This window comes from Martes martes (genome assembly GCF_963455335.1).
Source record: "Martes martes genome assembly, chromosome: 1".
NCBI lineage: Eukaryota > Metazoa > Chordata > Mammalia > Carnivora > Mustelidae > Martes > Martes martes.
The window spans coordinates 59,232,360-59,259,862 of NC_137888.1; the positions used below are offsets into that span (position 1 = coordinate 59,232,360).

General features: G+C 35.6%; 1 protein-coding gene across 1 annotated transcript in view; it reads right to left on the reverse strand.

Annotated features, from left to right (window-relative positions):
• The window catches only part of CFAP44 (cilia and flagella associated protein 44), a 167,528-nt gene that overhangs the window by 67,197 nt on the left and 72,828 nt on the right, over positions 1-27,503 (reverse strand). The window contains exons 19-23 of the mRNA XM_080822400.1: positions 26,838-27,108; positions 24,296-24,351; positions 23,986-24,148; positions 22,239-22,369; positions 264-460 (exon numbers count right to left, since the gene is read on the reverse strand). Coding sequence (XP_080678526.1) covers positions 264-460; positions 22,239-22,369; positions 23,986-24,148; positions 24,296-24,351; positions 26,838-27,108 — 818 coding nt within the window. The remainder of the gene's footprint in view (positions 1-263; positions 461-22,238; positions 22,370-23,985; positions 24,149-24,295; positions 24,352-26,837; positions 27,109-27,503) is intronic.

A 27,503-nucleotide genomic window follows, 5' to 3' on the forward strand; every position in this document is an offset into this window, starting at 1 on the left:
ATAACCAGGGTGGGTTTTCCTTAGCAACCTGCATTAAAGAGCTGGTGTGGAACATTTGCTGGAGGAACACGGCCTCCCATTCTCAGCCATACCACACACCCATATCACTCTTGATTATTATTCCAAAGGAATAAAGAAAGGGAGACAACAGATGAAGCTCAAGCCATCAAAAAGGATTCAAAGGTTCTGCCTACAAAAAGACAAATTCAGTTTTGAAAACCTAATAAGTAAGGATTTAAAAGCCTTCTTGTTATTTAGGCTACCTGTATCTTTCTGGCTATCCTTCCTTCCAGCTCCTTCTTTTTCCAACCTCTCCAATTTGCTTGTTCTTCTGTCTGACAGACTTGTTCGCTTGGACTTGGAATACTTAGAGGGCTTCACAAGTCTATAGGAGGATATCTTGTGATCACTTTGTATGGCATGAACCACAATAGTATCACTTTCCAATGACTCACGAAATCTGAAAAAAATATAACAAGTATTTGCAATAATCACCATTTAAATCAATTATACCACTTTAATAATTCTGCATGATTAATAAAATAAGACCACAACACACTATGCTTATAAATATTGTATTGTGTTAGATCCAAAATTTGACAATGCATTAACCAATACAATGTGATAGAAATTGCATAGGACTCAGTTAAAGAGCAAGTCCAATTTTCTTTCTAATGGAAACATTTAACAAACTATTATTAATCAGTATAATGCCATTGTTTTGCTAACATGTAGAAAAATGAAAAACTTTCAGGCAGACTGTAATTTAATGGTAAGTGGGTCATATCAAATTCTGACAAAAAGTAATCCACCTATTTATTATGTCATATGAGACATCTCGTGTGTGTGTGTGTGTGTGTGTGTGTGTGTGTGTCTCATATATGTTACCTTTTTGCCTCTACAAAAAATATTAAACTCAGGAAGTCATATTACTAGTTAGTTCACTTTTCTTTTATAGCCCACAGGAATTTGTTCTTTATCAATTAATGGTTAATAGTTGTTATTTTGCAGGGCACTCGTTCATAATTATTCCCCATTCTTTAATTTTAGAATTTAATTTATTTATGTATATAGCAATTATTCCTAGTTTATCTGCCTTTCTTACTTTTTAAATCCAATCCTTTGAACTCTATTTCTTCTTTTAAAATGGTTGTTTCTAATTTTCCCTTTTCTCTTATAGCATAGTATCTTTCTCATCACTATAAAATTTATTCTTTTTACCTTCCTATCTGCTGGAGTTTTACTCTAAATTTTACTCTTCCCACAAAACACAGAAAACATGAAGGAAAATATGGATAGTTTTGGTCTCATCAAAATCTAAAACTTCTGCATAGTTAGAAAAATGTGAGCAAAATTTAAGGTAAATGGTAGAGTACGAGAAAGCATTTCCAATATGTATAATTTAAAAAAATGCTTACAGAAATAATAAATAAAACTAAGGGGGAAATAGAACTCAAAGGAAAATAAACAAGGAATCTTTCTCAGAAGATTAAATATAAATGAACTATAAATGTACGAAAAGAAATACTCAGAAGAATAATTCTCAGAAGAATATCAATGAACTACAAACATATGAAAAGAAGTGGTTAACTTCACCAATAATCAGAAAAAAAGCAAATTATTCTTTAAGCAAGAGTTATCTCATTTGGCTTATTAGGATGGTGGAGATGAAAACACTCCAGTGTTTTCCAGTGTAGTATCCAGTGTTACCTAGTGGTACAACTTTATTCTCTCCCCCATTCCAATCAGATAGTGAGGCAACTTATTTCCTTCCATATGTTTAATGAAGACACAAAGCTGAGAAGAGTGCATCCTGGACAGGGTGGGAAAGCAGAAAATTAAGGAAGCAAGTACTTGAAGGCAAGAAGATTGGGAAAGAGGTTCCACCTGACAAGGGGGTTATGCACAAATTGAGTCCTAGAGTTGTGGGTACATATTCCCTGCTTCTGACAGCTTCTGGGTTGATATAAGGTCCAAAAGATAATGACTGCATGTGTGTTTGATCCTGGGAACAGAGGCTCCTGGCCTTACCAAAAACTACCTGCTCCAGCATAGTACAGAAACTATAGACTCAAACAAATGAAAGCAAAATGCAGGCTGGGACAAGGAGCCTCACCAGTTTAAGATTCATATTTGCCATATATATATACATTCACAAATATAGTAAGAATATTTGTTAAAGCCAAACATAGGATATATTATGTTGAAGGTTCTTCCTGAGAACTTCTTAGCTACTTTCATCTCTTGGCAGTCATCTAGCTATAATTCCAAGATTCAAACATTCAGGTATTAATATGAAGTAACAAGTGCCATGAATCACAGAGCAGAGTACCGGAGAAGAAATTGCTGTATAGGGAGAAATCTCTGGAAAATCTCTCTTCCAGGCTTCACATGATTACTCATCACTGTATGCATTGATGAGTCCTCCTGAAGCTGGGGAAAGAATCACCAAAAGAGAACAAGCAGAATAATCCCCAGGCCTCACACAGGTTGGAATAGCTTGTGTTCTCACAAGTCCCATGATACATAGAACATAGGATACAGTATTCAAAAGGATTTTATCTTAGCAGTGAGGAAAAATAAGCTCTAGACTAAAGGCTGCCTAGACTTGATCTGCCTAACACAGATTAAAAACAAGACTCAAAAACTAAGATTATTTCCAAGAAACTTAACAGAATCCCAAAATAAGACTCAAGAATATTTAAAAGTGACCAAAAAATACCCAGTGCCCACAATGTGAAATTCATGTCTGACATCCAATCAAAATTTTTCAGGAAGGCAAAGAAGCAGAAAAATATAACCCAAAACAAAGAAAAAATTTTCAACTAATGGAAATAGATCCAGAAAACACAGATGATATAACTAGCAGACAAGTACATTAAAGCAGTTATTATAATATATTTTATATGTTCAGGAAATACAGAAAAGCATGAGCACATTAAAGTGAACAAAATCCTTACTTATGACACTAGGAAACCAATAAATAATGATTCATAAATTCATATAAATACATTGTTTAGTTATAACCACTAGAAGAGATTAAAAGTGGATTCTCTTAAGATCTATCATATTTATGGATTAAAATACTCAATATTTATTTTTAAAATCTATTATACCAAAGTTGATCTACAGAGTCAGTGTAATCCCAGTCAAAATCTTAGCAGGTATTTTGATGAAAATTGACAAGTTGCAAAGGACCTATGTAATACTGAAGATGAAGAGCAAAGAGGATTTACAATATCAGATGTTAAGAACAATTAAAAATAGTGTTATACTAGCACAAAGACAGGCCAATGGAATAGTATGAAGAGTTCAGAAATGAATATATATAAATATATAGTATATTTATATGTATATAAAATACATATATTATGTATATAACAATCATATATATACACAAATATACATATATACACATATATATGTATATATGTAAATATATAGTTACTTAATTTATGACAAACTATCACTTTCCTTAGTGAGGAAAGGATGGTCTTTTCAACAAATGATACTGTCAATTGAATATCCATTGAGAAACAAATGACATCTCCATCTTACACCACCCCAAAAAAATCAATACAGATAATGACCCCTGCTTGTGCTCTCTCACTCTCTCTCTGTCAAATAAATAAAATCTTAAAAAAAAAAATAGCTTTTGAAAAAACACAGAAGAATTATTTCATGAACTGGGATTAGGCACAGATTCCTTAATTACAACTTCTACTCAAAAAAAGACACCATTAAGAGAAAACAAAGCCACAAATTAGAGCAAGATATTTTACATGCATACACACACACATATGCATCATATATATACATGTATCACAAATACATGTGTCATATCTCTACAAAAAATTCCTATCTAGAGGAGAAGCAAGATGACAGAGGAGTAGGAGACTTAAATTTTGGTCCCAGGAATTCAGCTATCAAACCATTCCGAATACCTACAAACTCAACAGGAGGTCAAAGAAAAGAATAGCAACAATTCTAGGAACAGAAAAGCGACCACTTTCTAGAAGGTAGGACTTGCAGAGAAGTGAATCTGAGATGATATACGGGAAGATAGACTGCAGTGGGAGGGGGCGGCTCCCTGCAAGCTGTAGAGCAGCAGAGCACAAAATTGGAACTTTGAGAAATCTGCTCCACTGAGGGACATTGATAGAAGCTAAGTGGGGGTGGAGCCCTCATGGGAACAGTGTGGTCTCAGGTCCCTCAGGGTCACAGAAAGACGGAGGGTGCCTGAGTGCATCAGAGCCCCAGATATCAGAGTGGGGAGAACAGCTGCAGAGACGGAGCTGAGGAATGGGCTCTCAGCTTGGGGTTACCTTAAACCATGATCCAAGGCACAGTCAGGCCACTACTCTTACGGCACAGATCCAACAAGTGGCAGATCCAGAAAGACTCACCTTCTTCCTCCGGGAGGGGCAGCATGGGAGTGCACGGCAGGAATCTACTGGGTTTGGAGACTCTGAACAGAGCCGGATGCAAGAGATAGAAATGATTGGTCACAGGCCGGTGAGTATGGAGTGCAGCCAGAAACCAGGGAGACAGGAGGGATTGACTGCTTTTCTCTGAGGGTGCACTGAAGAGGGAGGGCAAAGCTCTCAGCTCCTATGGGAGGAGATTGTGAGGCCGCCATTTTCATTCCCATCCTCCAAAGCTATATGAAAGCATTCAGGGAACAAAATCACCTGAAAGTGAACCTGAGCAGATAATCTAGCCTGGCCCCTGGCAAGGGCGGTATAATTCCGCCTGGGGCAAAGACATTTGAGAATCAATTTTCCCCCAGAAAATCAGCAAGAACATCCAGCCAAGAAGAAGTTCACAAATCAGTGAGAACCATGGAACTCCAGAGATAGGGGAATGTAGCATGTAGAATTCATGGGTTTTTTCCATGATTCTTTGGTCTTTCAAAGTTAAACTTTTTAAATTTTATTTTTTCCTTATTCTATTCTTAAAATTTTTCCTCTTTCCTATTTTAACCTTCTTTAACTATTTTATCTTATCTATACCTTTTTAAAAATCTTTTTTAAATTTTTGTTATCGTCACATTCTACCCCTTCATTGTATTTAATCTTATTTTTTGTATACATATAAATTTTTCTTTCCTTAAAATTTTTGGATACAATTTCATCTAACAGATCAAAATGTACCCTAAATCTAGTGTAAGGCTTTGTTCTAGTCTCCAGCCTGATCAGATTCTCTCCTTTTTTCTATTTTTTCCTTTTTTTTTCCTTTTGTCTTTTTCAACCAACTTCTTATCAGTTCCTTATATAGAATCTTTTTTAAATTTTTACCTTTACAGTCATATTCCATCCCTTCATCATGTTTACCCTTATTTTTGTGTATATGTGTGTGTGTGTGTATATATGTATATATGCATATACATATATATATTTATATATATATTTATATATATATATATAAAAGTTCTTCTTTCCTTAAAATTTGGGGAGGCAGTTTCTTCTTTTTTTTTTTGAGGCAGTTTCTTCTAACACACCAAAATACACCTAAATCAAGTGTGTAGCTCTGTTCTAATCATATAAATACATATATATGTATGTATATATATTTATGGCATGTACAATAATTTTATATATTTATATTTTATATATAATAATCCATTATATTGTGCTGTATATTATATATATTTTTATATATGTATGTTATATCTATAAATAAAAATATTATATACATATATTTTTTTTTTTCCTTTCTCCTTTCTTCTCCCCCTGGTTTTGGGTCTTTCTGATTAGGTTAGTGTCTATTTCTGGGGTCATTGCTATCTTTTAGTAATTTTTTCTCTCATTCATCTAACTCTTATCTGGATGAAATGACAAGGTGGAAAAACTTACCTCAAAAAAAAAAACAAGAGGCAGTACTAACAGCTAGGGACTTCATCAATACAGACATTAGTAAGATGTCAGAACCAGAGTTCAGAATGAAGATTATCAAGATGTTATCTGGGCTTGAAAAAAAGCATGAAAGATACTAGAGAATACCTTTCTGAAGAAATAAAAGAAATAAATCTAAACAAGTTGAAATCAAAAAAGCTATTAATGATGTGCGATCAGAAATGGAGGCTCTTACTGCTAGGTTAAATGAGGCAGAAGAGAGAATTATGATATAGAAAACCAAATGATGGAGAATAAGGAAGCTGAGAAAAAGAGAAAAACAACTACTGGACCATGAGGGGAGAATTTGAGAGATAAATGATACCATAAGATGAAACAATATTAGAATAATTGGGATCCCAGAAGAAGAAGAAAGAGAAAGAAAGGCAGAAGGTATATTGGAGCAAATTATATCAGAGAATTTTCCTAATATGTGGAAGGGAACAAGCATCAAAATCCAGGAGGCACAGAGATACCCCCTCAAAATCAATAACATAGGTAAACATCCCATCATCTAATAGTAAACTTAGAAGTCTCAGTGACAAAGAGAAAATCCTGAAAGCAACTCTGAACAAGAGGTCTGTAAACATATAACAGCAGAAATATTAGATTGGCAACAGACCTATCCACAATGGCCTGGAAGGCCAGGAAGAACTGGCACAACATATTCAGAGCACTAAATGAGAAAAATATGCAGCCAAGAATACTATACCCAGCTAGGCTGTCACTGAAAACAGAAAGAGAAATAAAAACATTCCAAGACAAACAAAAACTAAAAGAATTTGCTAACACCCAACCAGCCCAACAGGAAATTTTGAAAGGGATCCTCTAAGGAAAGAGAAAGTTTAAAAGTAACAGACCAGAAAGGATCAGAGACAATATACAGTCACAATCACCTTACATACAATAAAATGGCACTAAATTCATACCGTTCAACCATTACTCTGAATGTAAATGGGATAAATGCCCCAATCAAAAAACACAGGGTGTCAGAATGGATTAAAAATACAAGACGCATCAATATGCTGTCGATTGAATGAAGAAATGAATGAATGAAGAAATTCATTTTGGACCCAAAAGCACCTCCAGATTTAAAGTGAAGAAGTGGAAAACAATTCACAATGCTAATGGACATCAAAAGAAACCAGGGTGGCAACCTTATATCAGACAAATTACATTTTAAGCCAAAGACTATAGTAAGAGATGAGGAAGGACACTATGTCATACTTAAAGGGTGTGTCTAACAAGAAGACCTAGCAATTTTAAGTATCTCTGCCCCTAACCTAGCAGCAGCCAATTATCTAAACGAATTAATAACAAAATCAAAGAAACACATTGACAATAATATAATAGTAGGGAACCTTAACAATCCCCAACCATCACTGAAATGGACAGATCATCCAAGCAAAAGATCAACAAGGAAATAAAGCCTTTAAATGACACACTGGACCAGATGGACATCACAGATATATTCAGAACATTCCATCCAAAAACAACAGAATACACATTCTTCTCTGGTGCACATGGAACATTCTCTAGAATAGATCACATCCTGGGTCACAAATCAGGTCTCAACTGGTACCAAAAGATTGGGATCTTTCCCTGCATATTTTCAGACCCTACACCTAAAGGAGCTGGGGAAAGCACAGCAAAGAAAGCTTAAACCCCACAGGAGAAGAGAAATAATAAAGATCAGGGAAGAAATCAATGAAATAGAAACCAAAAGAACAGTAGAACAGATCAGCGAAAGTAGGAGCTGGTTCTTTGAAAGAATTAATAAGATTGATAAACCCCGGGCCAAACTTATCCAAAAGAAAAGAGAAAGGAACGAAATTAATAAAATCATGAATGAAAGAGGAGAGATCACAACCAACACCAAAGAAATACAAACAATTATAAAGAACACATTGTGAGCAGCTATACACCACCAAATTTAACAATCTGGAAGAAATGGATGCATTCCTTGAGACATATAAACTACTAAAACTGGACTGGGAAGAAAAAAAAACCTGAACAGACACATAACCAGTAAGGAAATTGAAGTAGTCATCAAAAATCTCCCAACAAACAAGAAGCCCAGGGCCAGATGGCTTCCTAGGGGGATTCTACCAAACATTTAAAGGAGTATTAGTACCTATTCTCCTGAAACTGTTCCAAAAAATAGAAATGGAAGGAAAACTTCCAAATTCATTTGATGAGGTCAGCATTACCTTGATCCCAAAATCAAAGACCTATCAAAGAGAATGACAGTCCAATATAGCTGATGAAAATGGATGCAAAAATTCTCAACAAAATACTAGCCAATAGGATCCAACAGTACATTAAAAGGATTATTCACCACAACCAAGTTGGATTTATTCTTGGGCTGCAAGGTTGGTTCAACATCTGCAAATCAATCAATGTGATACAATACATTAAAAAAAGAAAGAACAAGAACCATATGATACTCTCAATAGATGCTGAAAAGCATTTGACAAAGTACTGCATCCTTTCTTGATCAAAACTCTTCACAGTGTAGGGAGAGAGGGCACATATCTCAATATCATCAAAGCCATCTATGAAAAACCCACCGCAAATATCATTCTCAATGAGGAAAACCTGAGAGCTTTTCCTCTAAGGTCAAGAACATGGCAGGGCTGTCCACTACCAACACTGCTATTCAATAGTACTAGAAATCCTAGCCTCAGCAGTCAGACAACAAAAAGAAATAAAAGACCTCCAAATCATCAAAGAAGTCAAAGTCTCACTCTTTGCCGATGGCATGATACTTTATGTGGAAAACCCAGAAGACTCCACTACAAAACTGCTAGAACTCATACAGGAATTCAGTAAAGTGTCAGGATATAAATCAATGCACAGAAATCAGTTGCTTTTCTATACACCAACAGCAAGTCAGAAAAAAGAGAAATTAAGGAGTCAATCCCATTTACAATTGCACCCAAAACTATAGGATACCTAGGAATAAACCTAACCAAAGAGGCAAAGAATCTGTACTCCGAAAACTATAAAGTACTCATGAAAGAAACAGAGGAAGACATAAATGGAAAAATGTTCCATGCTCATGGACTGGAAGAACAAATATTGTGAAAATGACTATGCTACCTAAAGCAATCTACACATTTAATGCAATCCCTATCAAAATACCATCAACATTTTTCAAAGAAATGGAGCAAATAATTCTAAAATTTATATGGAACAAGAAAAGACCCGGAAAAGCCAGAGGAATGTTGGAAAAGAAAACCAAAGTTGGCAGCATCACAATTCCAGAGTTCAAGCTCTATTACAAAGCTGTCATCATCAAGGCAGTATCGTACTGGCACAAAAACAGACACATAGACCAGTGGAACAGAATAGAGAGCCCAGAAATGGACCCTCAACTCATGGCTAACTAATCTTTGAAAAAGCAGGAAAGAATGTCCAATGGAAAACAGATAGTGTCTTCAACAAATGGTGTTGGGAAAATTGGACAGCCACATGCAGAAAATCAAACTGGACCATTTCCTTATACCACACACAAAAATAGACTCCAAATGGATGAAAGACCTCAATGTGAGATAGGAATCCATCAAATCCTTGAGGAGAACACAAGTAGCAACCTCTTTGACCTCAGCTGCAACAACTTCTTCCCTAGAAACATCATCAACGGCAAGAGAAGCAAGGGCAAAAATGAACTATTGGGACTTCATCAAGATCAAGAGCTTTTGCACAGCAAAGCACACAGTCAACAAAACCAAAAGACAACTGACAGAATGGGAAAAGATATTTGCAAATGACATATCAGATAAAGAGCTAGTATCCAAAATCTATAAAGAACTTATCAAACTCAACACCCAAAGAACAAAAAACCCAATCAAGAAATGGGTAGAAGACAGGAATAGACATTTCTGCAAAGAGGACATCCAAATGGCCAACAAACACATGAAAATGTGTTCAACATCACTGGACATCAGGAAATTACAAATCAAAACCACAATAAGATACCACCTCACACCAGTCAGAATAGCTAAAATTAACCAGTCAGGAAATGACAGGTGTTGGCTCGGATGCAGAGAAAGGTGAACTCTCCTACACTGTTGGTAAGAGTGTAAGCTGGTACAGCCACTCTGGAAAACAGTACGGAGGTTCCTCAAAAAGTTGAGAATAGAGCTACCCTACAACCCAACAACTGCACTCTTCGGTGTTTACCCTAAAGATACAAACATAGTGATCTAAAGGGGCACAGGCACCTGAGTGTTTATAGCAGCAATGTCCACAATAGCCAAACTGTGGAAAGGACCTAGATGTCCATCAACAGATCAATGGATAAAGAAGAGGTGGTATACATATACAATGGAATACTATGCAGCCATCAAAATGAATGAAATCTTGCCATTTACAACATGGATGGAACTAGAGGGTATTATGCTAAGCAAAATAAGACAGTTATCAGAAAGACAATTATCATATGATCTCTCTGATATGAGGAATTTGAGAATAGGTCAGGGATTCATAGGGGGAATGGAGGGAAAAATGAAACAAGATGGGACCAGGGAGGGAGACAAACCATAAGAGATTCTTAATCTCAGGAAACAAACTGAGGGCTGCTGGGCCAGAGGAGAGGGATGGGGTGGCTGGCTTATGGACATTGAGGAGGGTATGTGCTATGGTGAGTGCTGTGAATTTTGTAAGACTGATGATTCACAGACCTATACCCCTGGGGAAATAATATATTATATGTTAATTAAAAAAAGAATGAATGAATGAAAAAGAAGGAGCAGGAGGAGAAAAGATTCCTATCTAGAAGATATGAATAATTCTTACACCCCAATTTTTAAAATGAACAAAAAACTTGAACCCCTAGAAAAGAGAATACACAAATAACAAATAAATATAAGAAAACAATCTAAAATCACCACTCATCAGGGAAATACCAACTTAAATCACACTGAGATACTACTATAGAATGGCTAAAATTCAAAGAAATGACATTGTCAAATTACAAGCATGAGTGCTATGGGTTGAATTTTATCCACCCAGAAAGAGATTTTGAAATCTCCCAGTATCTCAAAGTGTGACCTTATGTGGAAATAGGGTCTTGACAGAGTAATCAAGTTAAAATGAGATTAGAACAGTCCAAATCCAACATTACTGGTGTGTTTATAAAAAGTGGGAACTTGAGCATGCACAGAGAGATGATTATGTGAAAAAACACAGAGAGAACACTACTTGAAGGCAGAAGATTTAGAATAATTCATCTATGGAAGGAAAATTAAAGATTGCTGGCAAAACACGAGAAGCTCAGAGAGGCTTGGAGCAGATTCTCCCTCCCAGGTCTCTGAAGAAACTATTAAATAGCATTTTTCGTGGAATTAGAACAAGTAATCCTAAAACTTATAGGAAACCACAAAGACATTTGTTGAGAAAAAAACAACAGAGCTGGATGTAGAACAATCCTAGATTTTATGATATGGTACAAAACTATGGTAATTAAAACAATATGGTCCTGGCACAAAAGTAGACACATAGATCAACAGAACAGAATGGAAAGCCCAGAAATAAACCCATGCTTATATGGTCAATTAATCTACAACAAAGGAAACAAGAATACACATGGAGAAGACAGTCTGTTCAACAAATGGTGCTGGGAAAACTGGACAGCTACATGTAAAAGAATGGAAATGAAATATTTTTTTAACATCATATACAAAAATAAACTCAAATTGGATTATAGACCTAAATATGAGACCTAAAACTATAAAACTCCTGAAAGAAAATATAGGCAGTAATCTCTTGGATATCACTCTTAACAACACATATATGGATAAGTCTCTTCAGGCAAGGGAAACAAAAGCAAAAGTAAATTGTTCAGACTACACCAAAATAAAAAGCTTTTGCACAACAAAGGGAACCATCAACAAAACATAAAGGCAACCCAATGAATCAGAGAAGACATCCACACATAATATATCCATGGAGTTAACATCCAAAATATATAAGGAACTTATACAACACCAAAAAAAACCAAACAATTCCATTTTTAAATGGGCAAAGGATAGGGGACCTGGCTCACTCAGTTGGTAGAGCATGTGACTCTTGATCTCAGGATCATCACTTCAAGACCCAAGTTGGGCATAGAGCTTACTTCAAAAAAATTTTTTTAAAAATGGACAGAGGACCTGAACAGATATTTTCTCAAAGAAGACATACAGATGGCCAATAGACACATAAAAAGATGCTCAACATCACTAATCACCAGGGAAATACAAATCAAAACCACAATGAAATATCACCTCACATCTGTCAGAATGGCTAGCATCAAAATAAATATATAAATAAATAAATAAATAAATAACAAGTGTTGGTGAGGATGTGGGGGAAAAAAGGAACCTTCATATCCTGTTGGTGGAAATGTAAACTGGTACAACTACTGTGGAAAACAGTATGGAGGTTCATCAAAAAATGAACAATAGAAATACCATATGACCCAGTAATTCCAATACTGGCTATTTTCCCAAAGAAAACAAAAACACTAATTTGAAGATATACACACCCTTATGCTTATTATTGTATTATTTACAATAGCCAAGATATGGAAGCAACCCAAGATATTACTTAAAAAAGAAAAAAGAGATTAACAAACTTTCAATCACAAAATAAATAAGTCATGGAGATGAATAGTACAGCACAGAGAATATAGTCAATAACATGGTAATAGTATATGGTGACTATACTTATTATGGTGTGTACTAAGTAATGCACAGAATTGTTGAATCAATAGGTTGTATGCCTGAAACTAATATATCATATGTCAATTATACTTCAATATAAATAAATAAAAACATATCTTGCCTCAAAATAAATAAATAAATAAATAAATAACACAAAAAAACCCAACCAATGCTTTGATTTTGTACTTCCAGCCCCAGAAGTTTTATCTGTTATTTTAAGCCAATCATGTATTTTACTTTGTTATGGAAGCCCTGGGAAGCTAATACAATGGGGATCAATTGGAATTCTCATACACTGATGGTCATGGTATAAATTGGTTGAGCCATTTTTGGAAAACTGTTTGACAGTGTCTAGTAAAGTCAAACATGCATACAATCTATGACCCAGCATTTCCACTCCTGATTATAAAGCAAATAAGTTCTTATGTCCACCAAAAAACATGCACAAGAATGATCATAGCAGCACTATTATAACCAAAAGATAGAAACAACTGAAATATCCACCAACAGTAGAATGAATAAATAAAACATGGTCTAAGCATAGAAAACTATTAAAAAACAATGAAAAAGAATAAACAACTGCTAGCTGCAACAAGGTAGATAATCTTGGGCCTGATGCTAAGTAAAAGAAGCCAAATATTAAAAAGTTCATACTACAACATTCAATTTGTATGATGAAGTTCACGGGCAAAACTGTGATAAACATTCATCTCTGGAGAGTTGATACTTACTGGAAGGGGGCCACAAGGAAACTTTTTGGAGTGCTATATATGTTCTTAATCTGGGTAGTGGGGATATAAAATTATAAAAATTTATCAAGTTGTTCAGTTAAAATTTATGCATTTTACTGAATGTAAATTACATCTCAAAAAGGTAAAAAAAGAAAAAAAAAGACAATTTCCTCATGGGGAGTCCTATTGGTAGATGAGAGAGATTGGACAGAAAGCTGTCTTTCATTATAAGTCTTTTGATTCTAGCTTATTTTTTATTTTTTTAAATATGTACATGCTCAAGTGGGCCTGGGTAGCTCAGTCGTTTAGTGTCTGCCTTCAGCTCAGGTCATGATCCCAGGGTCCTGGGATCGAGCCCCCATCATTGGCTCCCTGCTCAGCGGGAAGCCTGCTTCTCCCTCTCCCACTCCCCTTGCTTGTGTTCCCTCTCTTGCTCTCTCTCTCTCTCTCTCTCTCTCTGTGTCAAATAAATAAATAAAATCTTAAAAAAAAAAAAAAAAAGATGTACATGCTCATGTGTTAACTACATATAAAATAAATACCTTGCCAGGGAGGAGTCAAGATGGCGGAGAAGTAGCAGGCTGAGACTACATCAGGTAGCAGGAGATCAGCTAAATAGCTTATCAAACCATTGCAAACACCTACAAATCCAACAGGAGATAGAAGAGAAGAAGAGCAGCAATTCTAGAAACAGAAAATCGACCACTTTCTGAAAGGTAGGACTGGCGGAGAAGTGAATCCAAAGCAACAGGAAGATAGACTGCGGGGGGAGGGGCCAGCTCCCAGCAAGCAGTGGAACAACGGAGCACAAAATCAGGACTTTTAAAAGTCTGCTCCACTGAGGGACATCACTCCAGAGGCTAAACCAGGGTGAAGCCCATGCAGGGTCAGCATGGCTCCAGGTCCCACAGGGTCACAGAAGAATTGGGGGTGTCTGAGTGTCACAGAGCTCGCAGGTATTAGAGCAGGGAAGCCGACTACAGAGACAGGGCCGGGGAGTGAGCTCTCAACGTGGGGTTACCTTGAACCCATCACAGGCTGGGTGAGCTTGGAGTGCAGCCAGAGGCCAGGAAGACCGGAGTGATTGAACGCTTTTCTCCAAGCGTGGCCAGAGGCCAGGGACACAGGAGTGATTGAGCTCTTTTCTCTGAGGGCGCACTGAGTAGTGGGGCCCTGAGCTCTCGGCTCCTCCAGGCTGAAGATTGGGAGGCCGCCATTTTCATTCCCCTCCTCCGGAAATCTATGGAAAGCATTCAGGGAACAAAAGCTCCCGAAAGCGAACCCAAGCGGATTACTTACCCTGGCCCCTGGTAAGGGCAGTACAATTCCGCCTCAGGCAAAGACACTTGAGAATCACTACAACAGGCACCTCCCCCAGAAGATCAACAAGAAATCCAGCCAAGACCAAGTTCACTTACCAAGGAGAACAACGGAATTCCAGAGGAGGAGAAAACAAAGCATGGAACTCATGGCTTTCTCCCCATGATTCCTTAGTCTTGCAGTTAATTTAATTTTTTTAAATTTTATTATTTTTTTTCTTCTGCTAAATTTTTTTTAACTTTTACCCTTTCCTTTTTTTAACATTTTTTAACTCGTTTATCTTAACAATACCTTTCATTAAAAAAATAATAATAATCTTTTTTGAACCTTCATTATTATAGTCATATTTTATCCTTCATTGTATTTAACTTTCTTTTTTGTATGCATATAGAGTTTTTTCTTCTAAAAAATTTGGGGTACAACTTCTTCTAATAGATCAAAATATACCCTAAATCTAGCTCCAGGCTTGTTCTAGTCTCCAGCCTGAGCAAATTCTCTCCACTTTCTTTTTCTTTATTCTCCCAACCAACTTACTTTATCAACTCCTATTTTAGAAATTAAAAAAAGAATTTTTTTCATCTTTATAGGCATATTCCATCCCTTCATTGTGTTTACCCCTATATATGTTTTTCATTCTTTAAAATTTTGGGAGGTAGTTTCTTCTAACAGACCAAAACACTCCCAAAATTAAGTGGCTGACACTGTTCTAGTCACCAGTCTAATATATATATCTTTTTTTTAATATATTTTTTATTTGTTTTCTTTTTTAATTTTTTTTTCTGAACTTCTTTTTATCCCCTTTCTCCCCCCAATTTGGGGTCTCTTCTGATTTGGCTAAAGTGCATTTTCCTGGGGTCTTTGCCACGCTTTTGGTATTTTATTTGCTCATTCATATATTCTTACCTGGACAAAATGACAAGGCGGAAAAACTCACCACAAAAAAAAAAAAAAAAAAAAAGAACAAGAGGCAGTACTGAAGGCTAGGGACCTAATCAATACGGACATTGGTAATATGTCAGATCTAGAGTTCAGAATGAAGATTCTCAAGCTTCTAGCCGGGCTCAAAAAAGGCATGAAAGATATTAGAGAAACCCTCTCTGGAGAGATAAAAGCCCTTTCTGGAGAAATAAAAGAACTAAAATCTAACCAAGTTGAAATAAAAAAAGCTATTAATGAGGTGCAATCAAAAATGGAGGCTCTTTCTGCTAGGATAAATGAAGCAGAAGAAAGAATTAGTGACATAGAAGACCAAATCACAGAGAATAAAGAAGCTGAGCAAAAGAGAGACAAACAGCTACTGGACCACGAGGGGATAATTCGAGAGATAAGTGACACCATAAGATGAAACAACATTAGAATAATTGGGATCCCAAAAGAAGAAGAAAGAGAGAGGGGAGCAGAAGATATATTGGAGAGAATTATTGTAGAGAATTTCCCTAATATGGCAAAGGGAACAAGCATCAAAATCCAGGAGGTGCAGAGAACCCTCCTCAAAATCAAGAATAGGTCCACACCCCATCACCTAATAGTAAAATTTACAAGTCTTAGCAACAAAGAGAAAATCCTGAAAGCAGCCCAGGAAAAGAAGTCTGTAACATACAAGGGTAAAAATATTAGATTGGCAGCAGACTTATCCACAGAGACCTGGCAGGCCAGAAAGAACTGGCATGACATATTCAGAGCACTAAATGAGAAAAACATGCAGCCAAGAATACTATATCCAGCTAGGCTATCATTGAAAATAGAAGGAGAGATAAAAAAACTTCCAGGACAAACAAAAACTGAAAGAATTTGCAAACACCAAACCAGCTCTACAGAGAATATTGAAAGGGGTCCTTTAAGCAAAGAGAGACCATAAAAGTAGTAGATCAGAAAGGAACAGAGACAATATACAGTAACAGTCACCTTACAGGCAATACAATGGCACTAAATTCATATCTCTCAATAGTTACCCTGAATGTTAATGGGCTAGATACCCCAATCAAAAGACACAGGGTATCAGAATGGATAAAAAAACAAAACCCATCAATATGCTGCCTACAAGAAACTCATTTTAGACCCGAAGACACCTCCAGATTTAAAGTGAGGGGGTGGAAAACAATTTACCATGCTGATGGACATCAGAAGAAAGCTGGGGTGGCAATCCTTATATCAGATCAATTAGATTTTAAGCCAAAGACTATAATAAGAGATGAGGAAGGATACTATATCATACTCAAAGGGTCTGTACAGCAAGAAGACCTAACAATTTTAAATATCTATGCCCCTAACATGAGAGCAGCCAACTATATTAACCAATTAATAACAAAAATCAAAGAAACACATTGACAATAATACAATAATAGTAGGGGACTTTAACACTCCCCTCACTGAAATGGACAGATCATCTAAGCAAAAGATCAACAAGGAAATAAAGGCCTTAAATGACACACTGGACCAGATGGACATCATAGATATATTCAGAACATTTCACCCCAAAGCAACAGAATAAACATTCTTCTCTAGTGCACATGGAACATTCTCCAGAATAGATCACATCCTGGGTCATAAATCAGGTCTCAACCGATATCAAAAGATTGGGATCATTCCCTGCATATTTTCAGGCCACAATGCTCTGAAGCTAGAACTCAATCACAAGAGGAAATTTGGAAAGAACCCAAATACATGGAGACTAAACAGCATCCTTCTAAAGAATGAATGGGTCAACCAGGAAATTGAAGAAGAATTTAAAAAATTCATGGAAACAAATGATGATGAAAACACAATTGTTCAAAATCTGTGGGACACAACAAAGGCAGTCCTGAGAGGAAAATATATTGTGGCACAAGCCTTTCTCAAGAAACAAGAAAGGTCTCTGGGACACCTGGGTGGCTCAGTTGGTTAAGCGGCTGCCTTCGGCTCGGGTCATGATCCCGGCGTCCTGGGATTGAGTCCCACATCGGGCTCCTTGCCCCACGGGGAGCCTGCTTCTCCCTCTGCCACTCTGTCTGCCTGTGCTCGCTCGCTCTCTCTCTCTCTGACAAATAAATAAATAAAATCTTTAAAAAAAAAAAAAAGAAAGAAAGAAACAAGAAAGGTCTCAAATACACAACCTAACCCTACACCTAAAGAAGCTGGGGAAAGAACAACAAAGAAAGCCTAAACCCAGCAGGAGAAGAGAAATGATAAAGATCAGAGCAGAAACCAATGAAATAGAAACCAAAAACAAAACAACAACAACAAAAAAACAATAGAACAAATCAACACAACTAGGAGCTGGTTCTTTGAAAGAATTAATAAGACTGATAAACCCCTGGCCAGACTTATCCAAAAGAAAAGAGAAAGGACCAAATTAATAAAATAATGAATGAAAGAGGAGAGATCACAATCAACACCAAAGAAATACAAACAATTATAAAGAACACATTGTGAGCAGCTATACACCACCAAATTTAACAATCTGGAAGAAATGGATGCATTCCTAGAGACATATAAACTACCAAAACTGGACCGGGAAGAAAAAAAAAAAACCTGAACAGATGCATAACCAGTAAGGAAATTGAAGTAGTCATCAAAAATCTCCCAACAAACAAGAGCCCAGGGCCAGACGGCTTCCTAGGGGAATTCTACCAAACATTTAAAGAAGAATTAATTCCTATTCTCCTGAAACTGTTCCAAAAAATAGAAATGGAAGGAATACTTCCAAACTCATTTTATGAGGCCAGCATCACCTTGATCCCAAAACCAGACAAGGATCCCATCAAAAAAGAGAATTACAGACCAATATCCTTGATGAACACAGATGCGAAATTCTCACCCAAATACTGGCCAATAGAATCCAACAGTACATTAAAAGGATTATTCATCACAACCAAGAGAGATTTATTCCAGGGCTGCAAGGTTGGTTCAACATCCACAAATCAATCAATGTGATACAATACATTAATAAAAGAAAGAACAAGAACCATATGATACTCTCAATAGATGCTGAAAAAGCATTTGACAAAGTACAGCATCCCTTCCTGATCAAAACTCTTCAAAGTGTAGGGATAGAGGACACATACCTCAATATTATCAAAGCCAAACCCACCGCAAATATCATTCTCAATGGAGAAAAACTGAGAGCTTTTCCACTAAGGTCAGGAACATGGCAGGGATGTCCATTATCACCACTGCTATTCAGCATAGTACTAGAAGTCCTAGCCTCAGAAATCAGACAACAAAAAGAAAAGGCATCCAAAGAAGAAGTCAAACTATCACTCTTTACAGATGATATGATACTATATGTGGAAAACCCAAGACTCCATCCACTCCAAAACTGCTAGAACTTGTACAGGAATTCAGTAAAATGTCAGGATATAAAATCAATGCATAGAAATCAGTTGCATTTCTCTACACCAACAACAAGACAGAAGAAAGAGAAATTAAGGAGTCAATCCCATTTACAATTGCACTAAAAACCATATGATACCTAGGAATAAACCTAACCAAAGAGGCAAAGAATCTATACTCAGAAAACTATAAAGTACTCATGAAAGAAATTGAGGAAGACACAAAGAAATGGAAAAACGTTCCATGCTCCTGGATTGGAAGAACAAATATTGTGAAAATGTCTATGCTACCTAAAGCAATATACACATTTAATGCAATGCCTACCAAAATCCAATAAAATTTTTTCAAAGAAATGGAACAAGAAATCCTAAAATTTATATGGAACCAGAAAAGACCTTGAATATTGAAAAAGAAAGCCAAAGTTGGTGGCATCACAATTCCAGACTTCAAGCTCTATTACAAAGCTGTCATTATCAAGACAGTATGGTACTGGCACAAAAACAGACACATAGATCAATGGAACAAAATAGAGAGCCCAGAAATAGACCCTCAACTCTATGGTCAACTAATCTTCAACAAAGCAGGAAGGAATGTCCAATGGAAAAAAGACAGCCTCTTCAATAAACGGTGTTGGGAAAATTGGACAGCCACATGCAGAAAAATGAAATTGGACTATTTCCTTATACCACACATGAAAATAGACTCAGAATGAATGAAGGACCTCAATGTGAGAAAGGAATCCATCAAAATCCTTGAGGAGAACACAGGCAGCAACTCTTTGACCTCAGCCACAGCAACTTCTTCCTAGGAACATCACCAAAGGCAAGGGAAGCAAGGGCAAAAATGAACTATTGGGATTTCATCAATATCAAAAGCTTTTGCACAGCAAAGAATACAGTTAACAAAACCAAAAGAAAACTGACAGAATGGGAGAAGAAATTTGCAAACGACATATCAGATAAAGGGCTAGTGTCCAAAATCTATAAAGAGCTTATCAAACTCAATACCCAAAGAACAAATAATCCAATGGGCAGAGGACATGAACAGACATTTCTGCAAAGAAGACATCCAGATAGTCAACAGACACATGAAAAAATGCTCCACATCACTCAGCATCAGGGAAATACAAATCAAAACCACAATGAGATACCACCTCACCCCACTCAGAATGGCTAAAATTAACCAGTCAGGAAATGACAGATGCTGGCGAGGATGCGGAGAGAGGGGAACCCTCCTACACTGCTGGTGGGAATGCAAGCTGGTGCAACCACTCTGGAAAACAGCATGGAGGTTCCTCAAAAAGTTGAAAATAGAGCTACCCTATGACCCAGCAATTGCACTACTGGGTATTTACCCTAAAGATACAAACGTAGTGATCCGAAGGGGCATGTGCACCTGAATGTTTATAGCAGCAATGTCCACAATAGCCAAACTATGGAAAGAACCTAGATGTCCATCAACAGATGAATGGATAAAGAAGAGGTGGTATATATATATAATGGAATACTATGCAGCCATCAAAAGAAATGAAATCTTGCCATTTGCGACGACATGGATGGAACTAGAGGGTATTATGCTTAGCGAAATAAGTCAATTAGAGGAAGACAACTATCATATGATCTCCCTGATATGAGGAAGTAGAGATGCAACATGGGGGTTTGGGGGTAGGAAAATAATAAATGAAACAAGATGGGATTGGGAGGGAAAAAAACCATAAGAGACTCTTAATCTCACAAAACAAACTGAGGGTTGCTGGGGGGAGGGGAGTCGGGAGAGGGGGGTGGGGTTATGGACATTAGGGAGGTTATGTGCTATGGTGAGTGCTGTGAAGTATGTAAACCTGGTGATTCACAGACCTGTACCCCTGGGGATAAAAATACATTATATGTTTATTAAAATTTTTTTAATTTAATAAATTTAAAAAAAAATAACTTGCCAAAACCAGATAACAAATTTTTATTATATAATTTGGTTTATAAAAAATCAGTTTTATTTTTAAATTTTTTATACTATTTTTTAATGCCAGCATAGTTAATACAGTGTTATATTAGTTTCAGGCATACAATGTAAGAGATTTCAAAACTTCCATACATCACCTGGTGCTCATCACAACAAGTGCCCTCTGTAATTCCCATCACCTATCTCACACATCCCTCCTTCCACCTCCTCTCTAGTACCCATCAGTTCACTCCCTATAGTTGAGTCTATTACCCACTTTGTCTCTGTTTTTTCCCTTTGTTCATTTGTTTTTTAAATTCCACAAGTGAAAGCATGGTATATGTCTTCCTCTGACTGCTTATTTTGCTCAGCATTACTCTCTAGTCCATCCATGTCATTTCAAATGTCAAGATTTCATTCTTTTTTATGGCTGAATATTCCATTGTATACATATACCACATCTTCTTTATCCATTCATCTATCTATGGACTTGGGCTGCTTTCATAATTTGGCTATTGTAAATAAATGCTGCTATAAACATAAGGGTGTATGTATCTCTCTGAATTAGTGGTTTTTTTTCTTTTTTTATTTCTTGGATAAATACCCAGTAGTGTGATTACTGGATCATTAGGTAGCTCTAGCTTTAACTTTTTGAGGAACCTCCATACTGCTTTCCACAGTAGCAGCACCAGTTTGCATTCCTAACAGTTCACAAAGTTTCTTTTTCTCCACATCACTGCCAATACTTGCTGTTCTTATGTTTTTTATTTTAGCCATTCTGACAGGTATGAGGTGATATCCCATCACATTTTCTATTTGAATTTCCCTGATGATGGGAGATGTTGAGCATCTTTTCATGTGTCTATTGACCATCTGGACATCTTCTTTGGAGAAATGTCTGTTCATGTATTCTCATTTTTAAATCAGTTTTTCAGTGTCGAGTTGAAAAATCTTATTTATTTATTTAATTTATTATTAGAGAGAGAGAGCAGGTGAGGAGGAGCAGAGAGAGAGAATCTCAAGCAGGGTCCATGCATGGAGCCCGACACAGGGCTCAATCTCATGATCATGACCTCAGCTGCAATCAAGAGTCAGATGCTTAACTGACTGAGTCACCCTGGTGCTCTGAAAAATCTAATTGTTAAATTTCCCAGATTTGAATTTCTCAGAAAGCTCAAGAAGGTATCAGCAGCAGTGACAAAAGTATTCCTTGAGATTTCAAGAGTTAGTAGTTACTCTAGAACACCTCTTACCTGACCACTTCGATTAAGCCACTGTGAACAACTCAATTCAAATATGTTCTCAACATCTTAACTTGCAGGAAATATGGATCCTACCTATTCTGTAGTTTCATGAGGCCAATCTGATGTTTCTCTTTTTCCCAAGCTAATTCTTTTTCCACTTGTTGAATTTTAAAAGCTGTTTTCCTGCCAATCTCAGCACGAATTTTGGAATCTATATCAAAATCCTACAAATAAGTAGATTTGTTCATCAAAATGGGTACTTTTATCCATGTGTATTATCAATCCTATTTCATACACAGATACAGATTAAGTTTTGTACTCAATTTCATGTTGCATTACAATTCTCTCCCAAATATCACAAACTCTGTTCTAGAAAAAAATATACTTATAATTTTATTTCCACAAAATATGGAGAAAAGTTCTCAGAACTAATTCCGCAAATAAGGTTATATATTAAAAGATTTTCCCACAATAAAAACAATGAATAACAGAATATTTGGAGAGTGTACAGAGTTAAAAAATAATAGTAATTCCACCACCCCAAAGCAACTATTGGCACATAATCAGCTAGGCACAAGATAGATATTCATGGCATGTCTTCCCATATGACGCCACCCAGGAAAGACAGCTAAGTCTTTGTAGTCTTTCTGAGGTTGCCAAGTTCTAGCTGGACATCCTTCATCAAGGGGGCCATTTCTCCCTTAAGGATACTTAGAGGGCTAATGTCTTTTGCCTTTACTCTTGGAAAAACATCAGGGCACACATTCAGACTAAACTGTAAGTACTAATTAATCTTTCCAGGGGTGTTTCTGTTTTAAGTAATGATATATATAAAATTCTTAGCCACAGAACTCACCTCATGTGTTCTTTATTTTGAATTATTTTACACATATTCTAATAAATGTCAATTTTTTTCATAGTAAAATAGCATAAATATCTTTTAACCATTATGGGTTGGCCTTTTTTTTTATGACTCCATTTATTTTTTTTAATTTTTAATTTTTAATTTTAATAAACATATAATGTATTTTTATCCCCAGGGGTACAGGTCTGTGAATCGCCAGGTTTACACATTTCACAGCACTCATCATAGCACATACCCTCCCCAATGTCCATATCCCCATAGGTTGGCCTTTTAATCAGTATGAATTAACCATTATTATTTCACCAGAGCATTTTTCACATGCAATTGGCTAGGTGACTCTAAAATTATACGTATAGTCAGGATGTAAATTCTGGATTTTTATTTGATTAAGTTCTTGACACCAATTCCACTTCGGAAGAAGTATACAATGAAAAGAAAAAAACCAGCAAGTAGATGGGGATTTGTAATAAGCCAGAAAAGGAAAAAAAAAATACAAAATTAGCCTGAACAATTTGTTAATTCTCCCCATAGCTACAACTATACTAAGTCATCTTTTAAAAATTCTGTGGACCTATCAGTTACTATCTTTTCAACAGATCTGGTGAATTATAGAAATAGAATCACAGAGAATTAAAATATATGTCTACCTTTACAATGGTTGGATATCTTGCCTAGGTACAGTATGGGTGATAACCAGATTCAAATCTGTATTTATATCTTACCTTGTTACTGCCCCACCCCCAAAAAGTGAGGTAGCTAAATCTGGAAGTAAACTTTGTGTTATGTAGGGAGGCTCTTCTGTATCCAAACCAAGTTGGGTATCAAATTCTATATTTTAGCTGCTGCCAACATGCTGACCTGATAAGGGGAAGCTTAAAGATGATTTTAAGGAGTCCCTGCTTTATCAGCAGAATAGTCTTGATCCAAAAAAAAATTGTATGTTAAAAATTAAAGTCAAATTTATTTTAGGCTTACTGTTCGCTTAAACTGCATATGCTTTGGTAATCCTCGATTCATTTCTAGAAGTTTCAAAAATTCATTCCTCAAAGCTTTGAGTTTTTCTCTCTTCCCAGCCTTTATTTCTTCCACCTCTTTCATTAACTTGTCATGTTGTCTTTTTCTTCTAGCATTCTCAATACTGAAAACAGGATAATGAGATACAGAAATAGCAAAAGAGGAAACGAGGACTCAATAATTTGGAAATTTTTTTGGCTTTGTCAAATTCTATAAAATGCCATTTTGCAACAGCTCAGGGCTAATTAGTGTTTATCAAAAATTTCCATACCTATAGGCTTTGGGATCTTCAATATCTTCTGGAATTGGCTCTGTTTCAATTCCAAACTGTAGAAAGGGGAGAAATGGTTAATCTTTTAAATTGCATATTTCTCTTAAAATATCTAACATGAAGTAAACTGAGTTTTTTTCCTCTGCCAATTTCTAATAATTATAGGCCTGCAAAGTACTTTTGCAAGAAATAAACTAGGGAAAATTAGCAGGAAAACTGCAATTGATTAAACTTTGTTTCTGCTTTATTTAAAGAGGTAGGTAGAAAAAAGTCCTGAAAACTAACAGGTATGCAAAATATTAATATTACTATAATTCTGCTCTAAAATTTAAATTGCTAATATCATGAGTTATTAACAAAGAATACACACAATTTTCTAAGTCATTTGTTTTAAAATTCTGTTTTTTAGCTTATGCCCCTTTATATATGCATAAGTCTCCCTAAATACCTTACATATATACAGGAAGATTTTAAAATATATTTTTTAAATTAAATTTTTTGAGTATCATTGATATACAATATTTTTTAAACTTTAAGCATTTCACTTGAGCTTACTAAAAAAAAAAAAAAAGACATACAGTGACATATGCAGGAATAATACAGTTCCCCTCCTTGAGAAAGAAAGATGAAATCAGAAATATGAATCTCCTTTTAGAAAGCAAATTAGTTTAAGGGAACTATGAGGTAAATCACTTAAAATTACTTTGCTTATTTGGGTGCTATGCTATAAAATTTAAGGAAGGAGAATTATAATCCAGTGAACCAAATGAAGTCTGAGATAGATTATTATTATTATTATTATTATTATTGGCTAATCAGTTCCTAAGTAAAATTGAACTTGTTTATTCTCTATTCTTTTTCATAACAGATAGGTCTCTGGTTTGTTGCCATTCGTTGTGAAGAAATATGGACTCTTTTTTGAAGAAGTTGTATTATTACAGTTCTAGTTTTTACACATATGAAATGTAAATTACATATTTTTGTGTAGGATAAGGTTCAGAACTTTATTTTTTTCAAGTAATCTCTACATGCAAACTCACAATCCAGGGATCAAGAGTTACATACTCTACTGACTGAACCATCCAGGTACCCCAAAGTTTAGAACTTTGGTAAAAGTGAAGTCATAAGACATGACCAGTAGAAGAGACATTGATGGCTAATACATTGTAATTACTGTTAATCACTTAAGACATAACTTGATTGAATTTTATTTTTCTATTCTTTTGTTTTCCAGAGCCAAGCCCCTCGGTTTTCCATTAGCAGTGTGATCTCCAGGATACCCAACCAACTATCTCTTGGCCTCAGCTGTTTATAATAAATTTGAGTTAAACAGAGTTGCTACCAACTGTGTGCCAAGATACAGGCGAATTGTTCTCAATCCCAGCTGCACATTGGAGTCATGGGGTCTGAGACCCAGGAAGAAGGCAAGATATTTTATAAAATACCGATACCTGGCCCTCACTTTCAGATATTCTGATTTAATTGCTCCTCACTGGGGCTCAGGAATCTGTACTTTTAAGGGCTTCCCAGCAGATTCTAAAGTAAGATCCTTAGACCTATGCAGAGCTTAGTACTCTATTTATTCAGTTTTTTCTGATTCTGTCTTCCTAAAAGCAGAGTCCACATCAGGGACATAAGAAATACTGATTAAATTCATATATAAAAGGATGCTATTATACAAATGTGAAATGTTTTTTTTCTGTCCAATATATATTTCCATAGGAAGAGCTAGCACTAGGTAGAAAGAAAAAGATTCTCTTGTTCTTACACTTTCCCCTTCTGTAATTCTTCTTTCTGAGCGGGAGTTCTTTGGACAACAGTCCATTCTCCTAATTTTGCTTCTATTAATAGAAATGAAAATTTACCTGCTCAAATCTGCCCTACTTTTTTTGTATCTTCTTTTAAAGTTGGTTACCTATTAAATGGAATGCCAGTGTATTCACAGGAATTTTAACTATGGTCTTTTTAATACAATTTCCTCTTTTTGAGGAGCAATTCAAATGGTTATTAGTGATTTTTTTCCCAAAGGAACTACTTTGTCATGTGGTAGGGCAAATGGATATAATTTGGGGATCAATCTTCATTACAAATCCAACGATACACTCTGCTTAAGAATAGAATAATTTAACTGAATCTTTGGTCATGATCCATATTGTCATATTCTGATACTAAAAACTACCACTTTTACAACTCCTTTCAAACACACAAATTATGGTATACTTCCCATATATGCCCATTCATTAAGTGAATAAATGAAAAGCAAAATATATATCTGAAAAAGTTGTACACTTTGAAAACAAAGAAATTTAACCCAGAAAGTGATTGATATAGAAAAAATTAGTCTTTTTAAATTGGGGAATTCTGTACCTTTAGTGTTATAGGGGAATTCAGTGACTTTAATATTTAATAACAGAGACACCAGAAAGTCAAAATTCTAACAAGAATAGACTATAAGGTAAATGAGTTTTCAATTTTTAAAGAAAGTAGTTTTGACATCACTACTTTAAAATTAATTTATTTATCATTGTTATTAGTTACATACCCTGGGAGATGGCACTTCGGCTTTGATGTCTTTCTTTAGCTCAAATTCAGAAAAAATGGTGAAAACGAAGATATTACTATCTGCTCCAATAGTCACCAAGAAACGGTCATCAAAACTAGTACAGATGCCTTTAATACATCCATAATTATTGTCATGGATATTGAAGTGCCAGTAGTCCTCTGTATTAATCAATGAAGGCTTATTTTGACTTAGGATATAGACTCGAATTGCTCCATTTTGCATTCCACAAAACATCATATCTTGGTGAATGCTAGGAAACATAAATTTTCTTCATATTAATCTGAAAATGTTTAATTTTAAATTAATTGACAAATGGCTAAATTTTATTAACAAAAATGTTATAGACTACATTGTGCCCCCCCATTCATATTTTGAAGCCCTAAGGAACTATGGCAGCCCTAGAAAACTGTACAAAAGAGTAAAAGGAGAAGAAAAGCCAATTTGAAATTTGGAGCTATTATATTTGATCTTCAAAAGAATAACTGGCATATATGTTTCTCAATTATTAAATCTCAATTTGTGACTATTTATCACAAATGATATTTGTGATTTATTATTGTGATAATATATCACAAATAAACCACATTATGATAATAATATCACAAATAAATCACAAATATGATTATCAATCATTTAAAAATCTCA